The sequence below is a fragment of the Oryzias melastigma genome, linkage group LG14, assembly GCF_002922805.2.
Source record: "Oryzias melastigma strain HK-1 linkage group LG14, ASM292280v2, whole genome shotgun sequence".
Classification (NCBI taxonomy): Eukaryota; Metazoa; Chordata; class Actinopteri; order Beloniformes; family Adrianichthyidae; genus Oryzias; species Oryzias melastigma.
Genome location: NC_050525.1, coordinates 14897542 through 14918906, shown reverse-complemented (window position 1 = coordinate 14918906; position 21365 = coordinate 14897542). Strand labels below are relative to the sequence as shown.

Below are 21365 nucleotides of genomic sequence, written 5' to 3'. Positions count from 1 at the left end.
TTTTTTTACATGTTACTAATAAGTTTGGGAGTTAGCGTTGTCTGCTTGTTTGCTTGTGGGCAAACATGGTTGGAAATTTCAGGTATTGTGAATACGCCAATGTAGCTAACATGTAGCGGAGTCCGATAGTTTTTTTACATGTTACTAATAGGGTTGGGAGTTAGCATAGCCACAGTAAGGTTTGCTTTAGCGGTAGGCTATCAGTCTGTGTCTTTATGTATTGCAAACAAGATTGGGAGTTATAGGTATTCCTAATATGCTAATGTGGCTATCATGTAGCATGTTATATTCTAAAAGTACTGTGAAAGCAGTTAAAAAAGCATGAATGGCGGACCTGTCTATGATTCTTTTGTCTCGCTCAATGTGCCTTATAGCTTGGTGTGCCATATAACAGAAGTTCAAAAATAGACTATTCATTGGCATTTAGTATTTAGATTTTACATCAAAATTACACACATTATCAGTCAAACAGCTTGAGTTAATTCTAACTCCACCCCCTTTTTCCTATTATGTCGACTTTTCGGGCTCACGAAGTACCATTTGTCTGAAGCTGTCCCCTTTCTGTTTCTGTCTTGCATTCCAGACCAGAATACCCAGACACCAGCGGATTCACATCCTCCTTTATCTCAACTGTCTCAACATCTGACTGGCTGGTCCAAAACCCACCTCCAGCAGTAGAATCTGGTATTCAAGGATCTGGACCCAACCCACTCTCAGTATTCAGCTGATCTCTTCCACCTAGTCCTTCCTTCCTTAAGGCCCATCCGTTCTTTACTTGATTTGTCCACCTAGTGTCCAAATGTATACTCTGAAGCCTTCGGCATAGATCTTGTCAGTTGTTCCTCTTCTTCTCTCTCTGCTTATCCTGAACTACAGAGAATAGTATAATTTATCTACTTGAGATATACAAACAGTGTATATAAATATATAGTTTAAGAGGGGAGGGGAATTGTATGCACATACACAGACACGCAAAGCAATTTTTAAAACGTCTGAAGTTCTGTAGGTGTGTCCGTATGTTTATTCTCATTTCCTCTTTTTGTCCAGATTTTGTGATTCGTTTGTGTGAGTGTGTGTGTGTGTGTTCGTAGTAAATCCTTTTTATTTGCTGCACGCAGCACTTGGGTTTTGCTTTTCAAGTCCAATTCCAGAGCATAGAAACCGCTCGACGCTTCTGTTCTGACTGACCAGAAAGGAAATCCTCTCCTCTCCCTGGACCTGCTTCCACATGCTGAGGCATTTGTTAACCTTTTCTGCTGCTTCGTGAGTCCGTGTGCCTGTGCACGCTTATGTTAGTGTGTTGGTGTGCTTGTGTGTGTTTCTGTGGCATTGTACGGTTTCCAGCCATTAAAGAAAAAAAAGAAAAAAACACATTTGTTTTAGCTCTTCAGTGATGATTTTGCTGCTTCTTGAACATGCAGTGATGGAAAATGTGGAAATGCAAACACGAAAATAACGTGTGGAGACGACGAAAACCGCCATGAATCTTTGACATCCAAAACCCTCGTCCTGTTGCTCGTTAGGTCATCTCCAGTGGATAAATGGTCTTATCCAGCGATAGCAATAACTGTCATGACATGATGGTCTCTTTTTCATCGTTGTGATTTTATCTGACTCTTCTGTTCTGTGAGATCAGTATTAGCAAAGCAGAGGTCTAGCTGAAGAGCAACTACGCTGCTGAGGAACAACTTTTTAAGCGCTGGTTTGATTTCATCTGTCTTTACATGAAGTGATTCACTTTTTTTTCTCCGATCTGAAACATTAGTGTGTTGTGTTTTTGTTAAGTGTGAATGAATGTATCTGAGCTACACACAATAGTGTATCTTTGAGGAGAGATGGTGCTAAGCCGGGTTAAAAAGAAAAAAAAAGGAACACCAGACATTTTCTGCTCCTTTTCCTTCACGTCGTCTCGGCCTCTTTTGTCTTACTTTACAAAAACCTTAAATGTTGTGGTAAAAATCCAATCACATAATGCTTTACAGCCCTTGGTTCCCATAATTCCTGCATCAACAGCCCTAAAGGTAATCATGTTTCGCGAGTTTATTGACATAAATTCATTTTTTTGCCTGTAAATAATAGTAAATCAAAAAAATTCTATTTATTTTTTATTTTTAGAAATACGATTATATATATGTAAAAATTTATATTTGAAAAGGATAATTCTGCACATGTATTTGGAGTCAGATTGAATGTTAGCCTTTTTTTAAAAAAAAATCTGTTCCGATTAAGCGCTTTTTTTTTTTTTTGGCAATTATTGGGGATTAAAGAGCTCAAGCTCTGAAAATTTAAGGCGGCATTGACCTGTTAGAGATACCGTATTTTTCGAACTGTAGGGCGCACTGGATTATAAGATGCACCGTCAATAAATGGTCCATTTTCAGAATGATGTCTCCAAACTATATGGCGCTATAAGCAAAACAAAAGCGTCAGCGATACGTTCGTCAGTCAGACTTTATTAACTGTGTTCACAGTAATTCTAAAGATGCTACAATGTTAGCCACGTTAGCTTATTCACAATAACTCCCAACCATGTTTGCAACACTTAAAAAAACAAAGTGATATAGGTAAAACAAACGATACCGTGAGTACGCTAACGTCTAACCTTGATAGTAACACGTAGAAATTACAGTCTGACGCCGCTACGTGTTAGCCTATTCACAATAACTCACAAGCTTGTTTGCAACGCTCAAAAAAACCAGACTGATAGGGCTAAAACAAACATTATTCCCAACTTTGTTAGTACTAAATAAAAAAAACGTAGCCCAACACCGCTACACATTAGCCGCATTGGCATATTTACAATAACACCCAACCTTGTTAGCAACTCATAAAAACCAGACTGATACGGCTAAAAAAAATGTTTGTAACTATGCTAACTATTAACCTTGCTAGTAACTCGTAAAAAGTCTTACACTGCTACACATTAGCTGTGTAATCGGAATTTACAATACCAGCAGCTGTCAACCTTGTTTACAACACGTAAAAAACCCCCAACAAACCATAGGCTACTGCTAAAACAAGCGTTACTGTGACTTTGCTAACTACCAATCTTATTAGTAACACGTGAAAACGCACGGACATTGCTACAAATTAGCTGCATTAGCATATTTGCCAAAACACCCAACCTTGATTTACAACTGATAAAAAAAAACAGTCTGATTTGACTAAAAAAAAAAATGTTTTTCTTAGTATGCTAACTCCTAACCTTGTTAGTAGCTCATAAAAAAACACATTCTGACACTGCTACACATTAGCCATGTTAGCATATTTACAAAATCAGTAACTTTCAACCTTTCAACCTTTAAAAAACTGACGGAAATCGCTAAAACAAACTGTGACTACGCTAACTAACAATCTTGTAGCTAATACGTAAAAACACACAGTCTGACGCTAGCTACAAGTTAGCCGCGTTAGCGAATTTACAATAACGCCCAATATTGTTCCCAACCTATAAAAAGACAAAAATGTTGAAAATGCTGTGTACTTCTCAAAATTGCTTTTAACATCAAGCACAATCATAATTAATCTTTGTATGAGGCTTTCTGGCTTATAAGGCCCACTTATGAGGGTTTTTTTTAAGAAAAAAGAAAGACTTTAAAGTGCATAAAACATGGAAGGTTTGGCGAGATTCATTACTAACTTCTCATCAATTTCAGAAATCTATTAATATTTCAATTAGGTTTCTCCTTTCAAAATAAATCAACTTTTGGGGATTTTTTTCATTGCACAATTGGTATAAAATGATGCAACATTTATGGTTCAGTTATATAATTATTTCGCTTTGACAAACTCCATTTTCTGTCTGAAAATACCACCGACCCTAAACGTTCAACCATGTCTTCTCCATCAATCATCTTGCTCTGTGTCTGTGAGGCTACCAATCAAATCATGGAGATCTGTGGACGTACTGTATGTACTGACCTTGTAAATAGTAAAATCAATAAATGTAGATGAACACACATATATAGATGAAACTGTCCTGCCAAACGTGCAGCAAGCCCTCCTTGATCCTGCTGTCCAGCCACAATCCTAGACCACCATGTAGTTGTCTAAAAATTAAGCTGCAGCTGCTAGAATGTGTAGAAATTTTGGAAGTTTTCAAAGATTTAAATCCATATTTCAATAGTTCAAAGACTCCTTTGCGAGACGTCTCTTTGGCAGGACAGTGTATGAATATATTTTTGTTCTGAATGTTGTTGTATCTCTGTTGTCAGTCTCTGAGCAACTCTTGCTTCTCTCACTGAAACATGGAGCGGCAGGCTTAATTAAGCTTGGGGGTGAGCACGAAGCGAAGCTTCAAAGCATTCGGGATCTGCCCTCCTTTTGTCTGCAAGCATCTTCTATCAAACCTACGAGGCTGCTGGACTTTTTAGCTTCACGGAGGGGTAACAAAAATGTTCAAATGAGGATGTTTTTTTCCATTCTAGGAGCCTGAACATGCAGATTTGTGAGAGAAGGTGTTTTGACAGAGACAATCTCATAGAAATCTGTTGATAGATTCTGTAATTTCTAAAATCAGAGTATAAGGAAACCAAATATTTCCATAATTACCCCCGAAATGTTTTTAAATCTCCCTCACTCCTGTTATCTGGTCTCCCATTTTCTTTATTTTATTGTGAATTTGTGCCTTTTGGTCATCTTCTCTAATAACACTTCTGTAAATCGGAGATGTAAAGAAACAATAAAATGGAATTAAGCAACTGAAGTTTCTGTGTTCTTGTGTGAACTGATTGTGATTTTTCTTTTATTAAAAAAAAAGTCTCTGCTTTTAAAAAAAAAACCTGCAAGAATTTAATTTTTTTAAATAAATACGATCAATATTAATTTTGAAAGATCCATTTTAAGAAAAAAACAGACTTAAATGTCAGATCCAAAACAACAAAAAAGACATTAATGAGTAAAATTAAATATAATTTCATGTATTTAGTTCTTACCCTTTGGATGCCAGTTTGTTTAATGACTACATTTCAACAAAATGATTTTTTAAGAAGAATAAGTTAACTAATATGCTGTAAATAATTCTACAAATAACACACCTGCCAAAGTACGGCTAAATTGCAAATATTTTTTTTTTTTTTTTATAGAATTTTTGTAATACATTGTAATAAAGAAGCAAACAGAAATGTGTATTTCACAGAGTAAAATATTCATTTCAATCCCACTTTCATGTCTCTGAATGCTCACATCCACCATATGTGAGGTGCAGAGCTGCTCGCCGGCTGACCTTCTCCGCTTAAATGCCAACCCTTTAAAGCGTACAAACGTGTGTGCATGAAAGTATGTGGTCACAAATCCTGCAGACCGTCTACCTAATAGTTCCTGCAGAATACATGCAGGCTCAAAGGTGGTACGTTAGCAGAGGTGCTTTGAAGAAGTTGGAGTTTCCCTTTAGACATAGATTTGATGAAAATGTACTGATGGAATGGTTCTTAATAGATCAAATTTATGAATAAAAAGTATAAAGATAAAAGAGACCACAATGCAAAGCAAATGAAACAATTTAAAATGAATAAAAGGTACTTTTCTCTGAAAGTATCAGGGAAAAAATAGATTTTTGCACATTTTTCTTCTTTTTCTTTGTGTAAAACAGTTAAACTTTACTATCTTTTATATCACACATGGATAAGTTTACATTCACAAACTGGTTTGGATGCGTCCGGACGAGCAGCAATCACAGATACACACAGTGATGCACTTTTATTTTTATTTTTAAGATTAATTAGCACACATGTTTAGGTTTTTATTGATTTTTTCCCTGATTTTGTCCAGTTTCTTTGGGGGAAATCTAATAAAAAGACCTGATTTGACTTCAGAGCTTCAGAGATTGTCAAAGATCCACCCTTTAAACACGACTTTTAGATGATCTTTGGATTTGATTGTGTGTGTAAAGCAAAGCAAGCAAATCTCTTTCATACTTAAAAAAGGAGTTTGATTAAATTTAATTTTTTTATTCACTTAATTTTAATACCACTATATGAGTATTCAACATTTTCCTGTTTCATTTTAAAACTCCTTTGACTAAATGCAATGGATTCAACCTAAACAGATTGTTTTCTTTCTTAACATTATATATATATATATATATATATATATACTGTATATATACAGTATATATATATAAAGAAAATAGTAAAAATAAAATCTCTAAACAGTAAATCAGTGCAAATTATTTTTTCCAAAGCCTCATAGAAAAAACCGAGAACTTAATTACAGCACCAAACACATTCCACACTATTGAGAAAGTTGAGGATTACTTTTCAACACAAAGTGAGTCTTTTTCTAACTAAAGATTGTGCGTCAGTCAAACAGAAATGTCTATTCATGCAAACTCTCTGATTGGTCAACCTGGGATTGGAGTTTAATCCGATGTTATGGTCTAAGTCTGTTGTGGAGTGTGTGTGTGTGTGTGTTGGGGTGTGTGGTTGTGTGTGTGAAAGAAACTTGTATCCAAAAGGGCATCAGCTGAAAACAACACAGCAGCACCGAAAACTGATGAAAAACGGAAAACCAACAACAGAGAAGAACAAAGAGATTTCCAACATCTTCTTGACGGTAGGACTTCTGCTTTGAATGACTTTAATGATGATGTGAGTCTAGCTTCAATCCAAAATGTTTAACAACCTACTTAATTCTTTACTTTGTTTGGAAAAAGTTTAAATGTTTAAAATGTTCAATATTTGGGAAGTTTGATCTAAAATAAGGACATTTTGTAAGACAAAATCTGTTAAAGTGAAGAATTGTTTGAGCTCCTTCAGTCACGATGAGTTTGGTGTTTAATCATTCATTCATTCAATCCATTTGTTCTGAAGTCTTTTTTCTTATTTAAATTCTTTTTTACACTTTACACTTTTTAATTACAGAAAATGGGAGAAACCATAAAGCCCATTACATCAAATAATTGACAAAAAATTCACTTTTTCCAAAATTAAGCTTTTTTTAACCCTTTCAAACCCATGAAAATAATTTAGTATATTGTTTTTCTTTTTTTTAATGAAATATAGACCGCATCAATTACAATATTTATTTAAATTTTACTCACATCAATGTTAATTTCAGAAGCAAAAATATTAAATATTCATGAAATTTTTTGTCCTAAATTTGATACAAACTGTGATATTAAGAATAAACCATTTTCTCCTTCTTTCAATGCAGTCATTTAAAAAAAATGAATAGACAGATGATTTATTCTCACCACTAAGTCTGGAAAATTAACTAAAACTTTTTCCCACCAAAAGTGTTTTTGAGATTTCATGGAGGCAGCCATTTTGAAAAAAAACAGGAAAAGCCCTTCAGAAACCTTCAGTGGCCGAGACCCACCATAGAAGCAAAAAAAGTAACTTTGCAAACAAAAAAGAATTTCTACAAATAAAAAAAGCTGCAAACAAAAAAGCCACAATGGAAGTGAATTCTTGAGAGTAAAATATTAAAAAGAACACGTACTGATTTCCACTGGACCATTTGTGGTGCATCTCCATTGTATTGACACAAACATAGATTAATTGATTAATTAATCAATCAGAATGTTTACATCACTTCTGTTATTTCTGCGTTAGACATTTGTCGCTCTGTAATGCAAGCTTTACACAGTACTTCTATTTCCAGTCGCTCAATTTTGTTGTAAAGAGCTGGAGAAACAGGAAGCAGGTTTTCTAAATAAAACCCCTGTTGTACTTTCACAATAAAACTATAATCTTCTATTTTATATTTACAGTGATGCATTTCTTTCTATTTACATCATTTCTTTCTATTTCCACCGATCTTTTTTGTTTGTACAGTTACTTTTTCTTGCTGCAGTGGCAGATCTTGTCCAGCGTACAGAATGTATTCACATCGGTAGATTTTATTAGCATTAGGGTTTGTAAAAACTCGATCTGCATCATTGCGGTGCTGGCTAACACAGTAAGGGTGCTCTACATATTTCTACGTGAGTTCACTGCTCAGTCTCATCAACAAATGAACGTCTGTCCAGTTCTCCACTCCAAGAACACTGGAAACTTCCTCATAAAATGAAACACTGCCACCTGGTGGACATGAGCAAAACTATCAAATAAACAACCGGCTCTTATTTTTGCATTAAAAACATTCATAAATGATTTTTTTTTATCATTTAAAATGATTTGTGTGAAGTTTTTTTTAGAATGCTTTGCATAAACTCAAAATTATAATTCTAAGCATTATTCACTGTTTGTTTCAGCCTTCAGATTTATAATATTCATTCTTTTAAACTAAACTTTATTATTATCAGATTAAAAAAGATCCATAATGTTGACATTTTTACTATTTGTCTTTATGCTTGGGTCCACAATATTAAAAATAGAAGATGCTGATCAAGTTTTTGGCTTAACAAGAAGAAAACATGAACATTATTAAAATTCTTACCATAGTTTGATGGTTTTTTTTTTTTTTATTACTAGCAAGAAGGTTATAAAAAAGAATATTTTCAGACAAAACAATAAAAAAATAAGATTTATTTTGGTCTTTATTTAAAATCTTACCTCTGATCACAACATTATTTTAGGGAAATATTTGTTTTTTGGTCTATAATTAACATTATTATAAAAATAAAATAAAATAATAAAAAAACATTGTTTTTTCACTCATGTATAAACTTTAGTTGAGTTTTATTTTAATTTTAGCACATTAGAATCCTGATTGTCTCCATAGCTGCACTTAAAGGAGACTTTTCTCTCTAACACGACTAAACCTAACAGTGATCAGATGTGATTATGCGCTTTCAGGATTTTTATTCACTGTCTCCACATTAACAAATAAAAAAATAGCCTTTTCCTCTATATGTGCCTGCAGGATTCTAAAAAAAATGAGTGCTGGAGGATTTCCCGTTGGTGGGAGAGACGGCTGCAGGTAAGAGACGGCAGAAAGGGATACTGGGAAAAAAATGAAAATAAAAATGAAAATGATCCGGAAAAAAGAATGATCTGATCTTTGTAAGCAGCTTGTTAATCCAGATTCTAAGTCTCTGGTAAACAGTTCCTACCAGCGGCTCAGTTATCCACTTAAACTTGTGAAGGAATGTGCCTGAAACTCTGCATGTGACTGTGAGACGTGAGCTGCCAGGATAATCTGGGCTGATTTGAAGATTTTCATCTTCTAGTTATAAATATAGATCATTTTCATAATTTTTACACAACTTTTGACTTTAAATTCTTTATAAAACATGAAAGATAGTTGATTTAACTATTTCTAAAAAGTTATGTTGCAATTTATTTTCATAAAGACCCACTCTGATATTTTTAAATCTATTTTAAAAGTGGACTTTTAATCATAATTATGAATTTTTGCCAAACTGTGTCGTTTTCTAGAACATAGTTTCTGCAGAGAGGCTCTTGCTACATTAGAAATTCACTTCCCCTTCCCATGACAAGTTAGACGACAAAAACTTCATAATGTAAAAACATAAAAGACCATAAAAAAACACGTAAATGATGATCATCAAGTGGATGGGAGGTTTTCATGTCGCAAATAAGCTCTTTTTCAAACATTTTTCCTGATTCACAACAAACTGAAAACACCCAGAAATGCTATTTTAAGTATAATTTCCTTTATATTGTGATAAATGCTAGAATATGTTAAACACAATTTTACAGTTTAAGGCAAAAAGTGTGTCGTTCACTCCGTCTTCGTATTTTTCCAGAATTGTTTATTCCACATCCTTTCTCCAGATCACGACTTAATTTTGTCGGCATCAGTTAATCAGAAACATTTCATTTTTTGATAGAGGTGTAAGAAAATATCGATTCAGTGAAATATCACCATACTTTATTTGGTGATAGTTCTTTAAATATTGCCAAATATTTCCTTCCAGTCCCTTTCAAGCGATCTACTTGTGATTCATTAAGTGATATGTTATGTCATGTATTATGACCTGATTGAAATAAACCATTTCATTCATTTATTGTTCTTTATAAGAAAAATATCAAAGTATAAAAGGAAAACAATCAGATTCTCTTCCATGTTTGTTTTGGACGACACTTCTTCTTCTGCCACCGTCAGTAAAAAATACTTTAGATGCAGTGGCCTCTAGTGGTTGTGATCAGAAACAACCGCTAAAAGAAAACCAGTGTTTATTGGGAAAATAACATAAATACGACCCTACTGATGTCTAAAAAAAACAAAACAAAAAAAAAAAAAGTTGCTTCTGAGTATAAGTCGCACCACTTGCTAAACTATGAAAAAACTGCGACTTATACTCCAGAAAATACAGTAATTGATTTCTTCAAAACTGTGGTTTCTCTTTCAGTTTTATTTCTATCGTCTTTGTCTTTTTATGTACCTGCGATCATAAGTTTGCTTCTTCCAAGTCAATACCTGAATACGTTTCTCTATCAAATACCATGCATTATTATTTAGAGCTTTAAATGCCAAATGAATAAGAATCTATATTTTAGTGGTTTTGGTGAAAGAATTGTGTCGTTTCACCAGAAAGTTAGTCGAATCCTTAATGTTTCGATTTGTGGACCATGTATAGAGATGTGTATCGAATACACACCCTTAATTTGCGATACATATTGTATCGCCGAAACACATCCTTAGTTTTTTATCTAAAATGGAAACTAATCAAGTTCAAAACTTCATTGAACCTCCTCCATCTCTGGGTTTTGAAAGCCTCCCTACATTATCCGAGGCTGGACTGAAGCCAAGTCGTATCTGAAGCGATTGTGCTCTGTCCCCTGCTGCATGAGTGAGGTTTCATGCATTGTTCCAATAACGGGAGTGCTGCTAGTAAACCTCTTACAGGGGATCTAAAGGGTTATCCAACCCTCTGCAACAATGCTCACAGTGATGGAGGATCAGCCGCCCACACATTCACACGTCCGTCTGCAAACCGGACCGGCTCCTGCCAACATTCCTGAGTCGACCCCGCGGCTTTGTCAGAGGTCGCTCCATCGCTGCGTGACCACACGGGCACCAACTAGAGCTCAGTTTGCATCACTTCCCCTGGAACAGAGAGGAGGACCTACAACTGGATCAAGACTTTGAGAAAAAAAAAACATTACATATTTGTTGCTACAAGAAGAGCCCGTTTGGACTTCCTTTCCCTTCAAAGATGGACTCTTTACCAGACGGCCCACGGGGGCGTTCAGACAGCACCGGCAGCTCCACGTCTCAGGGCTCCAGGTCCAAAACGGTCCTCCGGCAGCGCCTGTCCCAGCTGATGACCTGCATCGAAGACCTGAGCTCTGACGATGAGGCCGGCGAGGAAGTGTCCCGCCGGCTGGACGAAGCCTTCCAGCTCTGTGGACGCTTCACGCCGACGGACGCGTTCAGGTGGAGGAATTCATGGACTCCCTCAAAAGAAAAGGATGCTGTCAAAGCTTCTCTTGTTTGACCTCTGACCTTTCTAAGGGGGGAAATCGACAGCAATACACATGAAAGTTGTGTTGTGTTTCGGCAGGCTGCACATGGTGACCTGGAACGTCGCCACAGCAGAACCTCCTGAAGACGTCACTTCACTGCTGCATCTTGATGCCCTTCCCCCCACAGACCTTTATGTGATCGGGTGAGATAACACTGCAGGAAAAAGTTCAAATGTATTCAAATTTGAAAAATCTTTAACAATTTCTGCTAAAAATTCTTATTTTAAGAGAATTTTTTTTTTTTCCAAACTAAAACATTTTTCCATTGAAAAATGTTATAAATATAATTGTTTTTCTTCCAAGACTGAAGAAAAAATACATGTTTCTATAGAAATATCATCTTTTTTCTTTATTAAGATTTATTTTTGCAGTAATTAGGGAGCAAAACTCATTTACATTTTAATATTTCATTATATAAAAAAAGAGTTTTAAAAATATATTTTTTGTTACTTTCCTTCTTTTTTACAAAATACAATAAAAAAAACACCTTTATCTCTTATTATGAGCAAAAGTTTTCATTGGAGACCAAAACTCTACAGACATACAGTCTGTTTAAAGTCAATCTATCCTGACAGTAAATACAAACTCATTCCAGCTCCTCCATCTTTCCTGTTTTTTTTTTAGTTGTTGCATCCGTAGACAAACAGTAATCTTCTCTGTCTTATAAACAATATCTGTCTAGTCATTTAACACTAGTCTCTGTGGTTTTTACCACTTTCCTGGATTTGTTGTCGGGCTTTATTGTTGTGTTTTTGTACCTATAGCTTGCAAGAAGTGAGAGCGACCCCAGTGAAGTTCATGTCAGACCTGATGTGGGAGGATTCCTGGAGCCACCTTTTCATGAACACACTCGCATCTAAAGGCTTTGTGAAGGTAAACAGAAACTTTTTACCTTTTTTTTAGGTAAAACTTCTAATTAAAAACATTTACAGACCCACACTGACCATCTTTTGATCGATTTTAACAGCAGTGGTGTTTTAATTGGCCAAAATAAAAATAGGACATAGTTTCTACAGATTGGCAATTGTTCATTAGAAATTGTGGGCGGAGCAACCCCGTAATCCTCATAGTTGCTGAGAGCTCTCTGTTTACATGCTCTCCTGTTAGCTTTTCTCCAAACTAACAATAAAAATGGCGAGCAGCATCAGAGCTATCCAGCCATGGACGAGGAAATGAAGACGTACATGGATCTAGTTGTCGTCGGGTAGATGTTTCAGAATGGGCTAGCAGGGAGTTTGTGTCCCGCCCAGTGTATTTTTGACATCACAGATATGCTCTTTTACCAACATTTTTTCATCTGCTCCTGATTCACAGCCATTTCTTTGAAGAAATACTCAGAAGTGCAATTTTGTGCTTAATATTCATTATAGATGTTCTCTATAATCAGAAAAATGCCACAATAACGTTCACTCGTAAATTGTGTTCGGGTCAAAGTTGATTCATTTTCACATTTGAAGACGGGTCACTTTTAACCCAAAAATAACATTAAGGTTTTTTAAAGAAACAGTTTGACCATCTTACAATCAGATTTTTAATTCTTATGTTGTATTCAGGTCAAAGTTGGCCCATTTTCACATTTGAAGATGGGTCAGTTTTGACCCCAACACGACATAAGAGTTAAAGAAACATTTTCACCATATCTCAATACCAAATCTCAATACCATATCTCAATCCAATTTTTAAAGAAACATTTTTTACATATCTCAAGTGTCATTTTTTTATCAGTTCTTTAACCCTTGTGAGTCCGGGTCAAAATCGACCCATTTTCACATTTGAAGGTGGGTCAATTTTGACCCAAACACAATATAAGGGATAAATAACATTTTTAACATATCTCAAGTACCATGTCTCAATCGCATTTTTAACTCTTATATTGTTTTGGGGTCAAATTTGACCCACTTTCACACTTCAAGACAGGTCATTTCTGATCTGAGCACAATATGATGGTTAACCCTTATATTGTGTTTGGGTCAAAATGGACCAATTTTTGAACCTGAAGATGGGTCAGTTTTGACCCAAACACAACATAAAGGTTTTTTAAAGAAACATTTTTAACATATCTCAAGTACCATGTCTCAATCGCATTTTTAACCCTTCTTTTGTTTTTGGGTCAAATTTGACCCACTTTCACCCTTGAAGGCAGGTCAATTCTGACTCAAGCACAATATGATGGTTAAAGAAACATTTTTACCATGTCTCAATACCATATCTCAATCGTATTTTTAACCTTTATTTTGTGTTTGGGTCATAATTGACCCATTAACACACTTGAAGACGGGTCAATTTTGACCCAAACACAACATAACGTTTTTTATTAAAACCTTTTTTAATATATTTTAAGTGCCAAATCTTAATCACATTTGTAACTCTTATATTGTGTTTGGGTCGAATTTGACCCCTTTTTTACACTTGAAGACAGGTCAGTTCTGACCCAAACACAATATGAGGGTTAAAGAAACATTTTTACCATGTCTTAAGTACCAAATTTCAATCAGAATTGTTACTCTCATGTTGAGTTTGGGTCAAAATTGACCCATTTTTGCACTTAAAGATGGGTCAATTTTGACCCAAACTCAATATAATTGTTAAAAACACAAAAAACATTATTTGCATCATAGCGGATCCTTAAACCCTTAACTAAAGAGAGAACTGCTTTTGTTTTTGAATCAAACCTGAAAATCTCAGATGTTGCACTTCCTCGAATGACCTCTAGGGGCTGGCTCAACATAAGAGGATTTTTTTTTTAAACTTCTATGTTTAAAAGTCAACGTCTATGCTTCTAAATAAATGTTTTTTTTATAGTATAAAAACATTTTAACCCTTAGTGCTTTTTCAATTTATAACTTGGGAGCATTATCTGTAGTTTTTAGCTGTTTTGATCGTCCTAGAGCTCAGAATTGTGTGCTTTATCTCACCTAGAAGAGTGGATGTTTAATTTAAATAATTTCTGCCAAATAATTCAAAATCCACAAAGTCTCTTTCTGCTTCTCTTGTGTCTCCAGGTCACTTCTGTGCGGATGCAGGGTTTGCTTCTGCTGGTTTTTGCCAAACAGATGCACCTCCCTTTCATCAGAAACATCCAGAGCACCTACATTCGCACGGGCATTTTCGGCTACTGGGTGAGAGCTGTGAACGCCGGCGCTAGTTAGCCCTGAACCTTGCAGCAGAACATTATTAAACAGCAGGAATCCTGCTGGCATCAGACTGTCTTTATGAAGCGACCATTGTGTTTGTGAAGTGAAATGTGCACCAACTTGGACCAGAAAACAGAACTCACACACAAAGACTAAAATTAAAGCACTGTACCATGAAAATACATTTTTTAGTACTTCATGTAGTATCTGTAACATATTAACCACAATGAGAAGCAGTTTTTTTGTGTCTATTTTTAAATAAATTGACAGATTAAAGTCATCCTCATCTGTGTTTTGGGTCCAGGGTAATAAAGGAGGAGTGTCCGTGCGTTTTTCCTTCTACGGCCACATGGTTTGTTTCCTCAACTGCCACCTTGCAGCTCACATGGGCAACGCCCTGCAGCGTGTGGACGAGCTGGAGTACATCCTGGAGACGCAGGAGTTCGACATGTTTGACACGCCCAACGTCCTGGACCACAAGTCAGAGCCGAGATGAAACTCTAACACAGATGTGGTCTACAGGTCACGATGTCATACGATACGGTGATACGGTGATCTTCTCTTTCAGGGTGGTTTTCTGCTTGGGGGATCTGAACTTCCGGATCCAAGATCACGGCTTGCACTTTTTGCGGTCGTCCATCAACAGTGGACGTCTCAATCTGCTGTGGAGCAAGGACCAGGTAGGCCAGTTCTGGTCAGAGGTTGTCATGTGACCCTTTAGTTTATATTGTGTAGATTGAGGATACTTTGTGGTTGTCGTCATCTTGATCAGATTTAATAATTTTATCCACACCTGAACCAGGTAATCAGTCACGAGTAGGGCTTGGATATCTGGAACTCATGCAGACACTGCGGCACTGGAGGCCTGGAGTTGTGTATTCCCGCTCTACACAAAAAGTGGATTTGTTTTGGGAGTATGCCTCCAGTGGTGACTTGGTGCATCATTGCTGGCTCCGGTTATACTCCAGTGCTGGATCATTTTAATGAATTTGTCTTATTGTTTTTAACCTGCACTCTCAGGGTTCTAGAAAACACTATTTCATTTTTCCTGTAATGCATTTGTATGAAGGGATAGTGACATTAAAACTTGTATTGTATTATTTCCAGTTCCACTGACATGACATCAATCAGTCACCATTTTTCCCCGTACTGGAGCCAGACGTCGTCACTAAACAGTGATTGGTCCTAGATGGTTTCAGTCAGCTTTTCTATTGCAATCTCTCTCACCAATCAGATGTGATTTTGTTGGAAGGCCACACCCCCACAAATATATTGAGTGAATAATAGCTGCTTATTTCTCAATAGAAGTCTGTGAGATTTTAGCTTCTTGGAACCAGCGGTTACTTCCTGTTTGGAACTCAGTCCAGTTCTCATGTACAGTCAATGGTTCTAATTGCTGTTTGAGATTAATACACACATTCTGATTCACTTCATGTGCCTGCAGCTCATCATGATGAAGAAGAAGGAGCCCTTCCTGCAGGAGTTTGAAGAAGGGCCGCTTAATTTCAAACCCACCTACAAGTTTGACTGTAAATCTGACACCTATGATACCAGGTAACGTATCGCAAATGAACCACACAAGAATACTCAGAACCCTTTAAAAATATCACCATCGCTCTTGGCTTTGTTTGAATTTCACACAGATCTCCAAAGACGTGGTTGGGTTTGAAGTAAGACGTCATGTTTCTGTGTTTTCACTTTAGGTTTGCAGTCACTGCACCTTTAGAAAGGCAACAACAGAGTTTATGTGTTCACATCTGCTTGTCTTGACCAGCACTATATAAGTATTGTTTTATAGAAACGCTTAGAGACACTGATGGTAGCCACATAGTTACCACCTTTATTTTCCACCTAATAAAGACCCACGGATACTATAAAGCTGTGAACAAATGAGACGAAATATTACTGGATGGTTTAAATGTGATTCCTCCGGAGTGTGTGCATGTTTTTCCAGGTTTTAAACACCTTGACCCTGACCTTATAGTTATTGGACTTGCCTCACAGTGTGAAGTAACTGCTTCATGTTCTCCTCATCCATGCGTTTGAACTCCAGCTTCCTCCCTCAGTCCAAAAACATGCCTCATAGATTAACTGGTGACTCTGAATTGCCCCTAGGTGTGCATGTAATACCTCGTTTCCACTCAGCAGTACGGATCAGACCAGTCTCCTCATGGCCGGTTTAAAATGGTCCGGGAATTCAACTTAGTGTTCCCATTAATTCCGTTGGACCATCAAAGCGCATGCGGGGTGTAGACTGATAACGTAGCTGTGCGTCAAAACGGTTTGACCACAGTGAAAGAGAAGCTGCATCAGTAGACTCAGAAACAGAGGGAAAATGAAAAAGATAACCGCGTAGGATCATTATAATCCAGAGCAGGCTTTTATTATGGATGAAGTCGGACTCTACGGAGGAACAATCCATTGTTCTGAGTTAAAAAGAAAAAAAAAACTCTTTATGTAGAACTATACTCCAATGTTCCCCAATAAATGTTTTACAAAGCGCGATCAGAAGTGTTTTTGATGAGCATGGATCGATAACGGACACTCTTCGGCCGCGGGGGTCGGGTGAGAGAGAAAGGACGGTGGGGGTTGGGGGTTATCCGTCTTTCAGTTTGGATCTTGAGTCGGGGAAAGTGTTGGTCGGACACTTCCTTTCCACCAATCAATGGATTACATCGTGTGACGACAGAAGCTCCGCCCATTTTTCTATGGACCAAAAATGGACGCTCAAAAGTCCAGTCCAGTCCGGCCCGATCTGGATTACTCAGATGAAAAGGAGTCATAAGTGTGAGTCCAAAGGACTGGTGACTCGTTTAGGGTGTACCACGTCTTCGCCCAACAGCCAGGATAGGCTCCAGCAACTCTGTGACCCCAAAAGGGATAGAGAAAGTCCTGAAAATGGATGGTTGGTCCCTTTTTCTAGCAATATTAAACCTCAAAAGCTTCACAGAAACAACACAACCAACCTTCTACTTCACTCAGAATTTATTCTGAATGGATCAATAAGATATCTGTGTACATAAAATGTATTCCAACTATTTTTGGACTTTCAACAATAAAAACTAATTTTTTAAACCCTGTTTTTAATTGTCAAGTATAAATGATCACATACAAACATCCACAATTCATCACCCAGTTTAAAGTCATATTTGTCATTTGTTTGATGGATCAATTATAAAAGTTTTATGACATTTAATATAAAGCAAAGTAGCTGATAAATTCTGGGTGATGTATATGCAGTCCTGTTAGTGTTTGTAGACATTTTTCCAGATTTCAAGCACCGTGCATGAACTTCATCTAGCTTAGATGTTAGTGCTATGTTAGCATTTGTAAGAAATAAAAGGGGAAAATTCACATTTTTTCATATTTATCCAAAGGAACTATAAAAATCAAAACAACACACGATGGATAAAGGGGTTTGTCTTAGCAATAATTTCAAGGATTTAATAAGTTATTAAACGTAAATATGAGGCTACGCTCCAAAGGGGGCCACCGGTGGCCCTCAATCTGCTGTCACGCCCAGAGGGACTCCTGCTTAAAAACCCCAAACCCATAGAAACCCACATTTCTGCATGCTGCACTGTAGACACTAAATTCTGCACGTGTGTCGTCTTTGTGTTATTTCACCAGCACTTTTTTTTTTTACATCACTTTGTTTGTTCCTGACACAAATTTGAAAACAAATGAAATGGAGTTCTGCTTCAGTTTAGGACTGAAGGACTCCAAAATGACTTCTGTCTCCATCTTTGTCAGTGGTAAGAAAAGGAAGCCCGCCTGGACGGATCGGATCCTCTGGCGGGTCAAACCCAAGAGTTTACCGTCAGAGGACATCGACGATGAAGATGAGAAGGCCTCCATGTCTACAGTCAATGAAGACGATGAAGATCCCATCCTGGTAAACCAGAACACCTACACAAGTGACATGAGCTACGGGGTCAGTGACCATAAGCCCGTCATCGCAACTTTCACCATGGAGGTGAGGAAAAGTTAGAGACTTTGAGGTTTCTTCTCCTCAGAAACACTTACAGTTTTATCTCTATTGACTCTGTAGATGAGGAAATGCTGGGACACTCCGCTGGTGTGTTTGTCTCCTCTGGGTGTGTGGAGCGCTGACGAGAACGCCCCTCTGACCTACACCGTCCTGGAAGACTTCATGTCATCCACGTGGGACTGGATCGGCCTGTATAAGGTAATCTGACGGATGTGTGGGTGAAAAAAAAAGATGTTGGATACATTTTAACTTGAAGGGATTATCGACCTGCAGGTTGGATTCAAGAGCGCCTCCGACTACGAGAGTTTTGTTTGGGTTCGAGAGAACGAACTTCCGGAGATAAATGAAGTCATCCAGGTAAAGTGTGAGTGAGACTGCGGTCACATACTCCAAAACGCCACCGCACAGCGACCTAAATGCAAGTTATTCACGTGGGCGTGGAGGTTTTAAGAAAAAGTTACAATTTTACAGCTCGCGGACGTTTTTTTGACATTGGTCAGTGGCCGCCCGGGTACATTTGGAGGTCCAGTGATAGGCGGGAGGCCGCAGTAGGAGGGTCTCCGAGGCCGTCAAAATTGTCCGATGATTGGCCGATTCAGACTGCCAGGCTCCAGCCACTGCCCTGCCCCTGTGCTGCCATCCCACTGCCACTATCAGATTGTTGGAAATCGTACAACGAAGACTGTTGACTTGGGTGATAGGCGATGACCAGGCATCAATCTGGTGGCCACCGTGGTGTCCAACAGAGGAGACTCATCATGGCGTTAATAGCGCTATAGCGACTCAGAGACCTGCGTATTAACAAATTCTGGTTAATGCTGAGAAAAATACAAAGAAAACAGAACATTGTGCTTTCTTGGGAGACATTTCGTCTAAAAAGATTATAACGTGTGCTCAAAATCTGAGTTGCAAATGACCAGTGGTCCAGAATGGCCAATTCTTTATATGCCACTGGACTTGATATAGACAGCCATCGTCCAGAGACATTTACACATCGTCCAATCAGAGCTGTTGTTGACCGGTAATTGGGCCACCACTGTTGTCGCCTAACTTCAACCGTCTATATTCATGACCACGTCAACAATTTTCAAGAAAATCGTGCGGCAGCCTGAAATCTTGAAGATTTCTCCCCATCAAACGGTGGCAGTTGTATTTGTGACCGTAGCCTAAAGCATGTTGGATCTAAGCTAAAATGAATCAAGCACTCTCCTAACCATCATGCATCTGTGGCTGCAGATATCCATGGATAAAGCGAAGATCCCTTTGCTGGGAGGAGAATTTGTCTTAGGTTATTACAGTACTAACATGCAAAGCATTGTTGGCCTCAGCGCCGACTTCCAGGTGAGTTTAATCAATCATTTTTTGTTGACCGCTTTTCATGTACATTTGCACAGCCTAAAGTGCTTTAGAGTGAAAAGAACTTGTCATCGTTTCATTGTTCATCTACAAAATTAATTTGCATCCAAGCAAATTATCACATTAAAAACTTTAAATCCTGAACAGTTTTTATTAAAAAAAAAACATGTTATTTTGTAAATGCAAAAAAGGGCAAAAATCAAAATATTAAAATATATCCTTATCAAATGAGTTTGCGTCATTAAGCCTTGTTTTATCAAACAAAAGTGAAATTAAGTCAAAAATCACAAGAAATACATGAAACTAAACAACTAAAGTTATTATTTTTGACTATTTATGAATGCTATAATCCAATTTATTACAAACTCGTAATAATACAAATCAAGTCACTTCCAAAGGCTAAACAGGTTTAAAAATATCCTGTGGATGACCATCAAACTGCACTCACAACAATTATTTTCCCCATGTTAAAAGGGAACATGATATAGAAGAAATTTAAAGACTAATTTGTAAGTGTAGCTGTAAAATCTCGGTAAATTAAGTGCTTGGGATTATTCACCTTTCGGTATATCATATCAGGGGGAATATATCTGAAAGTGAATCAGCTTTCACCGACCCTCACACTTAAGTCTGCCATATTTTTACATCCTTCCTGACACAACTCTGTATTTAATCCAGACCAGAGACCAGCCTGAGAGGTCATATCTTTGATCAATATTTTCTTGCAGTAACATGTAAAAATGATTTTTGTTTTGCTTTGCAGATCATGGAATCAAAGCGTACTGCCGCAGAGGGCCTCACTCCTGAGGACATCAACGGGATCAAGAAATAAGAACAAATTCTCTGATCTACTTTATTTTCTTTTTCTCCAGAACATAAATACAATTCAGCCTAAAAAAAGCTCAAAAATCTTAAGATGACTTACTTCCTAAACTTTATAATAAAGAGCTGGAAAGATCAAGCTGGGTGTTTTGTTTTTTGTTAAGGGACACAAATTAAATCATAAGCAAATATAATAAATAAATAAGTTTTTTTGTAGAAAAGATGAAGATGAACAAAAGCGTTTAAAGTTTCTTTGCAGACTATAGTAAGCATAATTAGAATTTTTTTGAGGCCTTTGCATGAAAAAAGTAAATAAAATGAAATCATCTCAAGAAGGAAATGTAAATATCATGAATGTAATCTTACTGGACTGTGATCACCACGTGTTTTTTTCATTCATTCATCAAACAAAGGCAGAAACCCTACATTCAAAAACAAATTTAATTCAGTTTTCAAAAAAAAAAAAAAACCCTAAAGGGAAATTTGACATTGGGCAGTGCAGCAGTGGTTCTAAAGAATTTTTGGACTGAAAACACTTGTGGATAATTAAGATTAGATTTTTATACTACTTTTTTTGGTTTAACTTTGCAAAGCAAAGTATCCTTTTTAAATAAAACAGAATCCTCCTTGTGTATCAGTTTATTCAGCCTTATAAGTCACTCTCTGATGCTGCTACAACTAATAAAC

At 37.0% G+C, this 21365-nt stretch overlaps 2 protein-coding genes across 4 annotated transcripts in view; both read left to right on the top strand.

Annotated features, from left to right (window-relative positions):
• Window positions 1–4705, top strand: part of pitpnab (phosphatidylinositol transfer protein, alpha b) — a gene marked incomplete in the record, with an annotated part of 17101 nt that extends 12396 nt beyond the window's left edge. Inside the window, 1 exon segment of the mRNA XM_024266084.2 lies at window positions 584–4705.
• Window positions 4706–6439: 1734 nt separating this feature from the next.
• Window positions 6440–20765, top strand: inpp5kb (inositol polyphosphate-5-phosphatase Kb). Of its 3 annotated transcripts, XM_024261753.2 has the most exons (13): window positions 6440–6552; window positions 8806–8862; window positions 11414–11518; window positions 12140–12248; window positions 14378–14494; window positions 14814–14989; window positions 15078–15189; window positions 15954–16063; window positions 18263–18485; window positions 18561–18698; window positions 18774–18857; window positions 19737–19841; window positions 20620–20765. In XM_024261753.2, exons 2-13 carry the CDS (start codon window positions 8819–8821, stop codon window positions 20686–20688), a joined length of 1392 nt encoding a protein of 463 aa, XP_024117521.1. In that variant the 5' UTR covers window positions 6440–6552; window positions 8806–8818; the 3' UTR covers window positions 20689–20765. The 3 variants fall into 3 exon arrangements, with proteins under 3 accessions (XP_024117521.1, XP_036071237.1, XP_024117515.1); XM_036215344.1 differs by lacking the exon at window positions 6440–6552 and having other exon boundaries at window positions 8402–8862; XM_024261747.2 differs by lacking the exons at window positions 6440–6552; window positions 8806–8862 and adding an exon at window positions 9328–11286.
• Window positions 20766–21365: the final 600 nt, after the last annotated feature.

Bases quoted from the DNA above. Each gene is read 5' to 3' on its own strand.
- inpp5kb (XM_024261747.2), top strand. From the start codon at position 11,066: ATGGACTCTTTACCAGACGGCCCACGGGGGCGTTCAGACAGCACCGGC. The intron at 14,990-15,077 runs GTCAGAGCCGAG...CTTCTCTTTCAG, and splicing joins CCCAACGTCCTGGACCACAA to GGTGGTTTTCTGCTTGGGGG. The intron at 16,064-18,262 runs GTAACGTATCGC...CATCTTTGTCAG, and splicing joins TCTGACACCTATGATACCAG to TGGTAAGAAAAGGAAGCCCG.